This window comes from Pseudorca crassidens, chromosome 9, assembly GCF_039906515.1.
Source record: "Pseudorca crassidens isolate mPseCra1 chromosome 9, mPseCra1.hap1, whole genome shotgun sequence".
NCBI lineage: Eukaryota > Metazoa > Chordata > Mammalia > Artiodactyla > Delphinidae > Pseudorca > Pseudorca crassidens.
Window position 1 is genome coordinate 29,823,632 of NC_090304.1, and position 14,033 is coordinate 29,837,664.

Below are 14,033 nucleotides of genomic sequence, written 5' to 3' on the forward strand. Positions count from 1 at the left end.
GAAGAAGTAAATCTGTCACTGTTAGCAGATGACATGATACTATACATAGAGAATCCTAAAGATGCTACCAGAAAACTACTAGAGCTAATCAATGAATTTGGTAAAGTAGCAGGATACAAAATTAATGCACAGAAATGTCTCGCATTCCTATACACTAATGATGAAAAATCTGAAAGTGAAATCAAGTAAACACTCCCATTTACCACTGCAACAAAAAGAATAAAATATCTAGGAATAAACCTACATAAGGAGATGCAGAAAATTATAAGACACTGATGAAAGAAATTAAAGATGATACAAATAGATGGAGAGATATACCATGTTCTTGGATTGGAAGAATCAACATTGTGAAAATGACTCTACTACCCAAAGCAATCTACAGATTCAGTGCAATCCCTATCAAATTACCACTGGCATTTTTCACAGAACTAGAACAAAAAATTTCACAATTTGTATGGAAACACAAAAAACCCCGAATAGCCAAAGCAATCTTGAGAAAGAAAAACGGAGCTGGAGGAATCAGGCTCCCTGACTTCAGACTATACTACAAAGCTACAGTAATCAAGACAGTATGGTACTGGCACAAAAACAGAAAAATAGATCAATGGAACAGGATAGAAAGCCCAGAGATAAACCCATGCACATATGGTCACCTTATCTTTGATAAAGGAGGCAGGAATGTACAGTGCAGAAAGGACAGCCTCTTCAATAAGTGGTGCTGGGAAAACTGGACAGGTACATGTATAAGTATGAGATTAGATCGCTCCCTAATACCATACACAAAAATAAGCTCAAAATGGATTAACGACCTAAATGTAAGGCCAGAAACTATCAAATTCTTAGAGGAAAACATAGGAAGAACACTCTATGACATAAATCACCGGCAAGACCCTTTTTGACCCACCTCCTAGAGAAATGGAAATAAAAACAAAAATAAACAAATGGGACCTAATAAAACTTAAACTTTTGCACAGCAAAGGAAACCATAAAAAAGACCAAAAGACTACCCTCAGAATGGGAGAAAATATTTGCAAATGAAGCAACTGACAAAGGATTAATCTCCAAAATTTGTAAGCAGCTCATGCAGCTCAATAACAAAAAAACAAACAATTCAATCCAAAAATGGGCAGAAGACCTAAATAGACATTTCTCCAAAGTAGATATACAGACTGCCAACAAACACATGAAAGAATGCTCAACATCATTAATCATTAGAGAAATCAAAACTACAATGAGATATCATCTCACACCAGTCAGAATGGCCATCATCAAAAAATCTAGAAACAATAAATGCTGGAGAGGGTGTGGGGAAAAGGGAACACTCTTGCACTGCTGATGGGAATGTCAATTGGTACAGCCACTATGGAGAACAGTATGGAGGTTCCTTTAAAAACTACAAGTAGAACTACCATATGACCCAGCAATCCCATTACTGGGTATATACCCTGAGAAAACCATAATTCAAAAAGAGTCATATACCAAAATGTTCATTGCAGCTCTATTTACAATAGCCTGGAGATGGAAACAACTTAAGTGTCCATCATCAGATGAATGGATAAAGAAGATGTGGCACATATATACAATGGAATATTACTCAGCCATAAAAAGAAACGAAATTGAGCTATTTGTAATGAGGTGGATGGACCTAGAGTCTGTCATACAGAGTGAAGTAAGTCAGAAAGAGAAAGACAAATACCGTATGCTAACACATATATATGGAATTTAAGAAAAAAAAAATGTCATGAAGAACCTAGGGGTAAGACAGGAATAAAGACACAGACCTACTAGAGAATGGACTTGAGGATATGGGGAGGGGGAAGGGTAAGCTGTGACAAAGCGAGAAAGTTGCATGGACATATATACACTACCAAATGTAAGGTAGATATCTAGTGGGAAGCAGCCGCATAGCACAGGGATATCAGCTGGGTGCTTTGTGACCACCTAGAGTGGAGGGATAGGGAAGGTGGGAGGGAGGGAGAGGCAAGAGGGAAGAGATATGGGAACATATGTATATGTATAACTGATTCACTTTGTTATAAAGCAGAAACTAACACACCATTGCAAAGCAATTATACTCCAATAAAGATGTAAAAGAAAAAAAAAAAAGATTTGTCCTAAACTAAAATAATGGAAAATGTTTTGGATTTAGTTTGTTCAAATTTAAATTACTGCTTGATTTGTTTTTTTTTCAGTATAGAAGATACAAGGCTTACTGACTGATATTTAAATGAGCCTAGATCTCAGGAACTTAACTAAATCTAATACTGTAAAGTAAGCAACTATTTATATGGGGGTACAAATTGAATTTAGAAAGTCTAAAAAGGAAGATACTGCTGGTCAGTTTCCCTCACAAAAACTTGAACAACCGTAATAGTAATAACATATATTATTTCAAGTTGTTAACAATATGGGCTTATACACCCATGACAAAAGTCACCATGGGGTAAAATCTGGTAATTAACAAACAATATTAAACAGGCCTAGATGGTAATTTCAGGTGGAGGAGACAAAGCAATACCAACCTCTGGTTAAATAGAATAAATTATAGTAACAGGAAATAGTATTCACTTTGTCAGGCCATTCCAATTTACCTTAATTTAGGGAAATGCGTCAAGGAATTTTAAGTGATGAGCTAACTGAGATCTTAATTATTAGAAAGATAGCCTTGCTAATAGTACAATTCTCTCTCCTGTAGTTAATATGTTGGATTGATTGTTGGTACCATACTGTAATGACTTTAAGTAACAAGGATATGGTAGCTTTAAGACCTGACCATCAATCAGAGTGGTGTCGCCAAGGAATACCTGAATCCATCCTTAAAAATACTACATTGCACCTTGTTAACATGTCTAGTACCACCAGGAAAATAATTTTGTTGTTGTCCTTGGCTTGTCCCCTATTTCGCCATGACCTCCATCTCTCTCTCTCTCTCTCTCTCTCTCTCTCTCTCCGTGTGTGTGTGTGTGTGTGTGTGTGTGTGTGTGTGTGTGTGTGTGTAACCTTGTTTTCTAGATCCTGTGATTCTTTTTTTTTTCTTTTTGGCTGCCATGGTACTCCCAGATCAATGAACTTCCTATAAGGTAGCCTATTTCCATCTCAACAGGCTTTGCTCCTTCAATAACAGCTTTAAGGATGAAGATTTGGTCTATAGAGTTAGATCAACCTCGATCAGAATCATAGCCTTGCTACTCATATTGTGTAAGCTTTTGAACCTATTGGAGCCTCAATTTCTAACCTGTAAGTAACAATGCTTACCTCACAGAATTGTTGAGAGAATTAAGGGTCCACACAATTATAAACTAGATAGTATAATGCCTGGAACAGAGAAATTCAATGAATGTCACTGTCCTTTAGATCTTGTCCATTCCTAGATTTGCCAAACATCATTCTTGGTCTAACTGAAAAATCCCTGTTAGATCTTACCTAGCTGTTAATTCAACTGCCCAAACCACAAAGCATCAGAATGAAACTTGTTAGTGATGGTAAATTCAGACTCATAGAATATATGTACAGTTCTACCAGGACAATTCTAAGATTAGTATGGATGTACTCAGCAGTTTTTTTTTTTAAAATACCTTTCTACTTTTAAGTAAAATTAAAAGAGCATTTTGCTCAAATACAGTTCAGTGGATAATAGGCATAATTTTATTTTACTCATGTTCACATAGAATAGTAGTGTACTGGGTTAGCCAAAAATTTCCTTCGGTTTTTAAATAAAAATAAAAGACGTTTTTCATTTTCACCAATAATGTTATTGAAGAACGTATTCACCGTTTTGTTCCACTACCTTCTGCCATTTTTCTTCATAATTCCATCTTCCCAAAACTTTTAAAATGAGTTTATTTATTTATTTATTTGCGGTACGCAGGCCTCTCACTGTTGTGGCCTCTCCCGTTGCGGAGCACTCTGGACGCGCAGGCTCAGCAGCCATGGCTCACGGGTCCAGCCGCTCCGCGGCATGTGGGATCCTCCCGGACCAGGGCACGAACCCGTGTCCCCTGCATCGGCAGGCGGACTCTCAACCACTGCGCCACCAGGGAAGTCCTCTCAAAACTTTATCTTTTTGAGCAAAGAACTGTTCCGGGTGCCTTTTACAGTCTTCCAGGGAGTTGAATTTTTTTGCCTTAAGAGAATTTTGTAAAGACTGAAATAAATGGAAATCTGAAGGGTCAATGTCTGGTGAATACGGCAGACGAATCAGAACTTCCCAGCCAAGCTGTAACAGTTTTTGCCTGGTCATCAAAGAAACATGCGGTCTTGTGTTATCCTGCTGGAAGATTATGCATTTTCTGTTGACTAATTCCGAACACTTTTTGTCAAGTGCTGCTTTCAGTTGGTCTAATTGGGAGCAGTACTTGTTGGAATTAATCGTTTGGTTTTCTGGAAGGAGCTCATAATAAGGGCTCCCTTCCAATTCCACCATATATCACCTTCTTTGGATGAAAACCAGCGTTTGGTGTGGTTGGTGGTGGTTCATTTCACTTGCCCCACAATCTCTTCCATTCCACATTATTGTACAGTATCCACTTTTCATCATCTGTCACAATTTGTTTTAAGAATGGAAGTTTTCGTTAGTTTCAGTAGAGAATCGCATGCAGAAATACTGTCAAGAAGGTTTTTTTTCGCTAACTTATGTGGAACACAAACATCAAAGCGATTAACATAACCAAGCTGGTGCAAATGATTTTCAACGCTTGATTTGGATATTTTGAGTATGTCAGCTATCTCCTGCGTGGTATAACATTGTTCACAACTAATGTCTCAATTTGATTGCTGTCATCTTCAACTGGTCTACCTGACCATGGAGCATTGTCCAGCGAGCAATCTCCAGCACATAACTTCACAAACCACTTTCGACACGTTTGATCAGTCACAGCACCATACACTGCATTAATCTTTTTTTTGCATTTCAGTTGTGCTTTTACCGTTCTTGAAATAATAAAGCATAATATTCTGAAAATGTTGGTTTTTTCCTTCCATCTTCAATATTAAATGGCTACACAAAAATTCACCAATTTTGATAAGTATTTTTTTAATGCATGGTAATTTGACAGCTGTCACAATACAATCTAACAAAATTGTTTCGAATGAAGTGAAAGACAACTAAGGGCTACTAGAGCCATCTTACGGAAGAAAATGAACAAACTTTTTTGGCCAACCCAAGTTTCCATAGGGCTACAAGGCAAAAGGGGCAATACTCTGGAAAACTGATAGGCTGTTAGGAGGCTTCAGAATATGCATTCAAATAGTGAAGAAGCCAACATACAAAATCTGCCCCTCCAAATTAAAAGTTAAGAGATCTTGTCAGTCCTCCAGAGATCACCAACTTACAAATCACTAAACTCAGGAGAGAAAGAAAATATTAACATAATTTATTGCATAAATATTACCATAATTTATGACAATTCATTATTACCTTCTAGTGAAGAATACAATTGACAAAAGAGCTAGACCTGCAAGTCCTTGAAGCTGGGAACTTCTTTCTGCTATATGAAAACTTATTATGATCTGAAAGCTATTGTTGAACTTGGGGTAGTACAGAATTAACTATTCTGTAAGATTCCAGTGTTAAATGGCAACAGGTTAAGAAAGCCTCTTGCATCCATCTTCATCACAGGGAAATATCAGCTTCCAGGATCTGACTGGCCAAATTTATTGGCTTGGACTCCCTCTTCCCATAATACCACTTAGATTAGCATTAAACATATTTGCATCTCCAACTTTCCCTTGTCTATGAATTCATGTGAACCAACTCCTCCTTTCTGAATGCCATGAACTTTCTTCAGATATGTTAACATCTCTGATTAGTTTACAGCCTATGCTATCTACCTGGAAGCCATCCAGCTTTTCAAGGTACATTTGCTCAATACTATTATTATCTATTACATATTGACTTAGAGTTTAATTCTCAAGGGCTTATTTTCATGTTCTTAGGGGAGAACCTCAGGAACGCTCATTTATAGACTACAGTTTGATGATGTCTCTACATTAACAATATGGGGATTTATTACTATTACCTAGAAGCTTTGTTCACTGTATTTCAGAAGGCATCCTTAGTAAGACATAGGAACAGCAGAAATTTGCTTTACATTTTATTACCTCTGCACAACAACCTCAATCTCCAAACCTGAGAAGATATTTGACCTCTACTATTAGTCATTGGTCTTTAAAAGATTTTTGTTTTCTTTTATGACATTCTTCACTCCATGAATGCCAATTTGTGCAAATGAAGGTATAAGACTTAGAACAAAAAGGTTCCAACAAGATGAGTCACACTCTAAGTTAACAGGTCATATCAAAACATGGGGAAAGGCTATATGTGAATAATTACCATGAGACAAAGAAGTTTGTGGGAAAAAAAGTCAAAGTCAACTCAACATTAAATTGTTGACTTAAATTGGACATTAAATTTCTCATATAAAGATCCTTCTGACAGATTGGAAGAAATGTTGGAAAATACATTTGTTTCAGTAGAAATGTTTGTGCAGGTCTAGAATTGCAGATTAGTAACAGAATAGCTTACAAATTTAGATAGAAGAAAGACTAATGTTCTTTTAGAAAGTAAACTTCCCAAATGTAGGGGCCATGATAAATAATTTGGTGGAGGGGGTGCATAAAATGAGAAAAACATGCTTAAGATTTGTTTTGTAGGTACAGGCTATTCAGTTCCTGGGCCAGTGTTGTGCATAGAGACAAATGCTAATCTAAGCTTTTAAAATTAATTTAGATTCAAAAGAAATTATCCTATACTTTCCTAGAATGTGACCCTCTTTGTGTTATTTAATATATGTTACCTATTTAAATGATGGAGCATGTATTTTCAAGGTGGTGAGGAATGAAGAGGAGGTGTAAAGCTGTCTTACACATAGTACTGTGTCTGATTTAGTACCATAAATTTTAGTTTCTCTGGAGAAGGCTGAATCCAAGTGACTGTACAAGAAACAGGACACAACACACAATTGCTGACCTCTAGGATCTTGCCTTTTATGCAGTATTCAAAAGAATATGCATTAAATATAGTTCCTTTTACTTTTCACAAAAGGCATGTTGGGCCTGCACCAAAATGAAACCATTGCTTCAGTATCATATTAATATTGTTAGTAGTCTAAAAGATCACACTGTATCTGTAAAAAAGAAAATCAGTATTAAAGTTATCCTCTTCACTACTCTGTGTAAAGACTGCAATGATTTTTCTTTTAGAATCCCAAATCTAGAGAAAGACTAAAGTCTATAATGAGTAGCAAACAAAACTGATTTATTATGTATGGATAGTGTTAGGTGTGGGCGTGTGATGGGAATTCTACAGTCTTAAAAAGAAATTAAATTCAGAGTGTTTTTGAGAAATTGATTTCTTGTTATGAGGAGAAATGCTTTATCAATACTCACCTGTCACCATCCATTCTCATGTCCAAGGGGCCATCCTTCCGAAGGGAAAAACCTCTTTCAGGGGCATCAAGTTGCATGGAGGAACACCCAAGATCCAAAAGAACTCCATCTAAAGTCCCTGGTTGCACTCCAGCTTTCATTAGTAAGGCTTCTGCCTGGCTGAACTGGCCCAGGATGGCTCGGATCTGTTTACTGGGGATAAACCCAGGAGATGGAAAAAACACTTATGTTATATTAAAGTCTTTCTTAAGGTCTAGGATCAATGAAAGGGAGCACATTCTATTATTAGCTTATTTAACCAATATATGTTTACTAAGTGCCAACCACATGCTTTGTACTATATAAGGACATACAGATATGGAAACTCTGTATCTTTGGTTTCAACACCAGAGGTTGTTTGACATAATTTTTTTTTTTTTTTTTTTGCGGTACGCGGGCCTCTCACTGTTGTGGCCTCTCCCATTGCGGAGCATAGGCTCTGGACGCGCAGGCTCAGCGGCCATGGCTCACGGGCCCAGCCGCTCCGCGGCATGTGGGATCTTCCCGGACCGGGGCACGAACCCACGTCCCCTGCATCGGCAGGCGGACTCTCAACCACTGTGCCACCAGGGAAGCCCGGTTTGACATAATTTTATTCTTGCTAATAAACACAATTTATTTTATACTTTGTGAAGGTATATAAGTTTATGAATTAGAAAAATTTCCTGGTCAGACCCGTCCTTTTATTTATTTTTTTCTAAAAAAAAAATTCATATATCTCTGGGCTGGGAAAAGAAACATATGCCATTCTATCAAAAGAATAAACACCTGTGCACTGTTCATGGGAGTGTAAACTGGTATAGCCACTATGGAAAACAGTATAGAGGTTCTTCAAAAAATTAAAAATAGAACTACCATATCATCTAGCAATTCCACTTCTGGGAATATATTCAAAAGAAATAAAAACACTATGTTGAAGCAATATCAGCACACTCATGTTCATAACAGCATTATTTACAACAGTCAAGACATGAAAACAACCTAAGTGTCTGTCAATGGATGAATGGATAAAGAACTTAAGATGTGTATATATATATTATTCAGCCATAAAAAAGAAGAAAATCTTGCCATTTGTGACAACATGGATGGACCCTGAGAGCATTATGCTAAGTCAGACAGAGAAAGACAAATACTGTATGATCTCATTTATATGTGAAATCTTGAGATTGAAAGAGAGAGAGAGAGAGAGGGGGAGGGAGAGAGAGAGAGCAAGAGAGAGAGAGAGCAAGAGAGAGAGAGAGAGAGAGAGAAAACCATGCTTGTAAAAAAAGAGATGAGATTTGTGGTTACCAGAGGTGGGGGATGAGGTAAGGGGAATTCAATGAAGGTGGTCAAAAGGTACAAACTTCCAGACAAATAAGACAAATAAGTACTAGGGGTGTAATGTACAACACGATGACTACAGTTAACACTACTGTGTGGTATTTATGAAAGTTGTTAAGAGAATAAATCCTAAGAGCTCTCATCACAAGGAAAATAATCCCTTTCTCTTTTGTGTTTATATGAGATGATGGCTGTTAACTAAACATTGTTGTAATCATTTCATAATATATGTAAGTCAAGTCATTATGCTGGACACAAACTTGTACAGTGTTATATGTCAATTATTATCTCAATAAAACTGGAAAAAAATTTAACTTTTAACTAGTAAACCAATTTAAATATCTTTTTTCTTTCTGTTTTATTACTTATTATATGTCAAACATCTTCAAGCCAACCATTTTAGCTTTCTCCATATTCTTCACATAATTCAGGATAGGGGTGCTCTGCAGCTGCACACTTGAAGAATGAAACTATGCCTAAAATAAACGCCTTCTTATAGAAGCGATGTTTTAGCTCTCAGCAGGGATTCCGAAGTGAATGGAGCATTCAGAATTAACAGACAGGCAAGGAGTTGGGATCACCTTACAGCTATATTAATTCTCCTTCCTACACAAAGTGAGATGCTGCCTTCAGGGTTCTTCAGAAGCCCTAGGGCAACTGGCATGCATTTTGGAAGGGGAATGAGAAGAGAAAAATTGGGCAACACTCTAAGACCTCATTCCCTCCATCTACAGGTGTATGGAGTGAGGGTGGATTTCAACAGTGTTGGGGAATTCATATCTATGATATTTACTTATATGTTCTGTTGTTTAAGGAGAATTTCACAGCTCATTGGTAATATTTTCTCAAATTCCAATGGTGAAAGTGATTTTCAGATTCACTCACCAAATATTCACTAAATATCTGCAATGTGTCAGGCATTATGCTATTCTAAGGTATAAACAGATTAATAAATCATGGCTTTCTGAGCTTTGAGCTGAGAGAAAGGTATATAAATAAACTGCTTGCAAAACAATCTCATGGGTGCTAATAGTAGAGAGACAGACAAATTGCTGTCTGTATTTGGAAAATATAAAATGAATATTAATACTAGCATTGAAAACAGAAATAGTAGAATCTTGGGATTGGAAGGCAACTCACAAATCATTTGTTCCAATTATTTAATTGATGTTTGAATCTTTTCCCTTTCCACCATCCCTGCTGGGGGGCAGGGTGGGGAGGAGACTCATTGTTTTAATCATATCTCATTCACCCCATTGGTGAGGAAGGGATTCCCATTCTAAAATTATGGAAATGGTCAAGTGAACACACAGCACCCGACACTGGTCAGATGAGATTGACAGGAGTTTATTAATCACATGCACTCACAGCCCAGGGGAGGAGGACACCAAATGCCATGCATGGCTACATGGGTGCTGCACTCGGGAACAGAGTGGACCGACAGGCTGTGAGAAGCAGATTTTATGGTATCAGTAGGGTAGGGTGCCGCATGCCCAAGAAAGGATGTGTTGGCTTGTTTGAATAATTCCACGGGCTGGCAGGGAACTGAAACCTGCTACTCAGGGATAAGCAGGTATTATGTCTGATCCTTTTGATAAGGAGTGTTGTTTGGCTAGGAACCTTCTCTGTGGAAGCACAGTGGGGAAGAAAAGTTGTGGTTAGGCCATTTAAGATTCTTCCAGCTTTCCCTAAATGTCAAGAACACATAATACTGGGCTTAAATTTTAGGCCTTACCTCACAGTCATTTAGCCCGTGTTTGAACATTCCCAGTAAATAAAAACTCACTATTGGTTTTTGGTTTTTAAAATTTTTTTTTTAGTCAGTTGTTTTTTAGTGAAGTTGCTGGCTGTTTCCTCACTATTTCTATAACTTTTGTTCCAGGTATCAGTCCATGGAAAACAATTAAAAACCCAAGGCAGGGGCTTCCCTGGTGGCGCAGTGGTTGAGAGTCCGCCTGCCGATGCAGGGGACACGGGTTCGTGCCCCGGTCCGGGAAGATCCCACGTGCCATGGAGTGGCTGGGCCCGTGAGCCATGGCCGCTGGGCCCGCGCGTCCGGAGCCTGTGCTCCGCAACGGGAGAGGCCGCTGCGGCGAGAGGCCCGCGTACCGCAAAAAAAAAAAAAAAAAAAAAAAAAAAAAAAAAAAAAAACCATGGCAGCCTGTTACATATCTATTGTTAGTTATTGTAAGCAATACTTGTTGGCTACCTCTTAGTTGCCAGTCTCTTTTTTCCAACAGGACATCAAAATTTCAGCCTTGTATCTTGGGAGAGAATGATCATATCCATGATTGTTTATGTCAACTTGGCTTGGCAAAAGTACCGTTATTTAATCAAACAATGATCTAGGTATTGCTGTGAAGGTTTTTTTAGATGTGGTTACCATTACAGTCAGTTCCCTGTAAGTAAAGGATATTACCTTCCATAATGTGGGTGTGTGTCATCTGATCAGATGAAAGGCCTTAAGAGCAAAAAATGAGGTTCCCCAGAGGAAAAGGAAATTCAATCTCAAGACTATAGTATCATCTCCTATCATAGTTTCCAGTCTGCTGGCCTGCCCTACCATTTCAGACTTGCCAGTCCCCACAATGTGAGCCAATTCCTTGAGATAAATCTCTCTCTCTCTCTCTCTCTCTCTCTCTCTCTCTCTCTATATATATATATGATGCGTATGTGTGTATATGTATGTATATCTCCTACTGGTTCTGTTTCTCCTGAGAATTCTATCCTAATGGATATAATATCTCTGCTCAAGAGGTAGATTTCTGATTAGCTAAGCTAACTTGCACACATGACCACCACGGCCCCTATAATTTGTTCTAAGATTGGCATGTGTCACACCTCTGGCCAATAAGATACAAGAGATATTTCCTAGGGACTTGGGGAAAGAAAATTCTTTTCTTCCATTGAGCCATGGGAAGAAAAATGTTTTTCAGACTCTCACTTGATATGAAAAAGCACATAGCTCTGATCATTGCCAGCAGATATCTTGGCCCAAAGAAGGGAGAGGGTAGCAGCCAATTTGGCCAAAACTCTACAAAGCATAGAGAAAGATTAACCATGCCATTAGATTGAACCTCACCTAAAATCCAACTTGTCTCTGAACTTTGGAGTTATATGAGCTCATAAATTACCTTTGTTATTTAAAACCAGTTTGAGTTGTTTTTTTTTTTACTTGCAATGGAAAACATAACTATTATAGGTATCATGCTTCTCAGGTGTTCATTTCTCTAAATCATACAACTCTTGTTTCTTCTGCTATTCTCTATGCAAAAAGTCTTTCACCATGCAAGATGCTCTTTTCTGAATGTGTCCCAGTTTGCCTATGTCCCTAGATCTGAACTCCATAATGATCAGCACAGAATAAAGTAAATTCTTTCCTCTTTTGTTCTAGTTATTATATTAATACAGCTCAAGATCAAAAGTTTTAGAATTTGTTTCACACTGTTGACTTATACTATCTAATACCATTGTACACCACTGCTAAAGCCTGTTTCCTCCACACTGTACTTGTGCAGTTTTGTTTTGTTAATTATTGTAGATCTAGTACAATCTCTAACCTACATATTTTCTACAACCCTTTAGGATCCAGGTATTATCTTGAACCATAGAAATCTTCTTTACACTGCAGCAAAAGCCTCAAACAAATCACTATTGCCCAGTCTTAATTCCTTAGCATTAGAGCTATATCCTGCTTAAAGCTAATAATATAATTGTAAAATAAAAATAATATCTTATAGGAGATGTTTGCATTCTTGGACACCCTCAAACATAACTGTTTAACACTAATATTCAGATAGTTTTAGGCATGACAAAGAGTAAGTAACAAAAATATAATCCTCACCATAATCATTTACAAGTATGAGAATATCATATGGGGAAAAAAAAGTAACCATGAGACAACACCACAAAGTAAATCATGTGTTTAAGGCAGAGTCTTCTGATGCTATATCAGTTATAGAATTAGACTATTATATCAGTTTCTAGAATTAGAATATTCTCATAGTAAAAAAAAAAAAATCTACAAGTATACCAACAAACTGTTGAAAACTTAGCCTTAACTTCAGACCCTGGGGCATTATTTCACATATGCAATTATACTGAGGCTAATTTTCCTGGGTAGGAAGATTCCACGCCCACTTTTTTCTTTCTTCTTCTCTTTTTTCTTTCCTTCCTCTCTCCCTTCCTTCCTCAGGTCCTCTCTCTTCCTTCCCTCCCTCCCTACTTCCTTCCTTTCTTCCTCTTTTATTCAAATTTTAAGTTCTTAGTATTTTTGCATATGTATTTTACAAGTGTTATAAAGCAAGTAACAGAAAAGTGTGAAATCACCAGAGAGGATCATGATGGTCACAAAAACAGAGCCAAACCAGGACATTTAGCCATAACTAAGAATACAGAATTTATCATTGTCATCATCATTTGTCGTTACCCTAGGATCCCCAGGATGTAAGTAAAATGTTGCTTGTGACTCAAAGCACATGTTACATGAGAAGATTCTACAACCCAACGCCAAGAAAAATAAGGCACTTAGCAATAGAGTGCCAGTAATACCCTAGTTCCTTGAAGCCATTTTTTGAGGCTTTGACCATGATAAGTATTGTTAATCTTTACTCTGGCAAGTCATCTGCACTTGGAGTACAAGTTTTGGGTTTGTTTTATTATAAAGGATCCTAGTACATACTGAGGCTAGTGATGTAAGAGTAGCTACTACGTGATTTAGGATTAAACATGGAACTTCATCATTCCTCTAACTGCATACAGTCTAATGATAGCAGTTAAGGATAGATTACTCAACAAATTATAAAAGTAGATCTAGATTCTTTCTAAAAAGAATAAATCATTTAGCTGTGAAGGAACTGAGGTCTTAGACAGGGAGATGGAAACAGATTCAGGCATGAAAGAATAAGTTAGAGATATAATTTATTAGAACTGGCTCAGTCACTAAAACTGAGGCATCAAGTCAGTATCAGCCGCGCAGGCAACCTCATGTAAAGTCACCTAAGCTACAGACTAAGCCATCTTCCGTCCATTATCAGGAACGCTGTGGCGAAATCTGAGGGTACACTGAGCTAGCAGATGGGTATGCAGAGAACTCTGATCATATGGACCAGAGTGACAAGCAGAACAATGTAAAGAAGAGAAGAAAACTAACATTTCTTAAGAAGATGCCAGGAATGTATTCAGATACTTAAAGTTCGTTTCAGGGTTCACTTTGTCATTTACTTTAATCATTCATTTTGTGCGTGCATTTGAGGGCATACCTAGGTGATAACATTCCCTAAGAA

The 14,033-nt window shown here is 37.5% G+C and overlaps 1 protein-coding gene across 12 annotated transcripts in view; it reads right to left on the minus strand.

Annotated features, from left to right (window-relative positions):
* METTL15 (methyltransferase 15, mitochondrial 12S rRNA N4-cytidine) overlaps positions 1-14,033 on the minus strand; it is a 382,575-nt gene that overhangs the window by 230,098 nt on the left and 138,444 nt on the right. For all 12 annotated transcript variants that reach the window (XR_010946103.1, XM_067749556.1, XM_067749558.1 and 9 more), the window contains one exon: positions 7,387-7,578. Coding sequence is in view for 11 of the 12 variants with exons in the window: in XM_067749556.1 (XP_067605657.1) it covers positions 7,387-7,578 (192 nt within the window). In the remaining variant the exon portion in view is untranslated. The remainder of the gene's footprint in view (positions 1-7,386; positions 7,579-14,033) is intronic.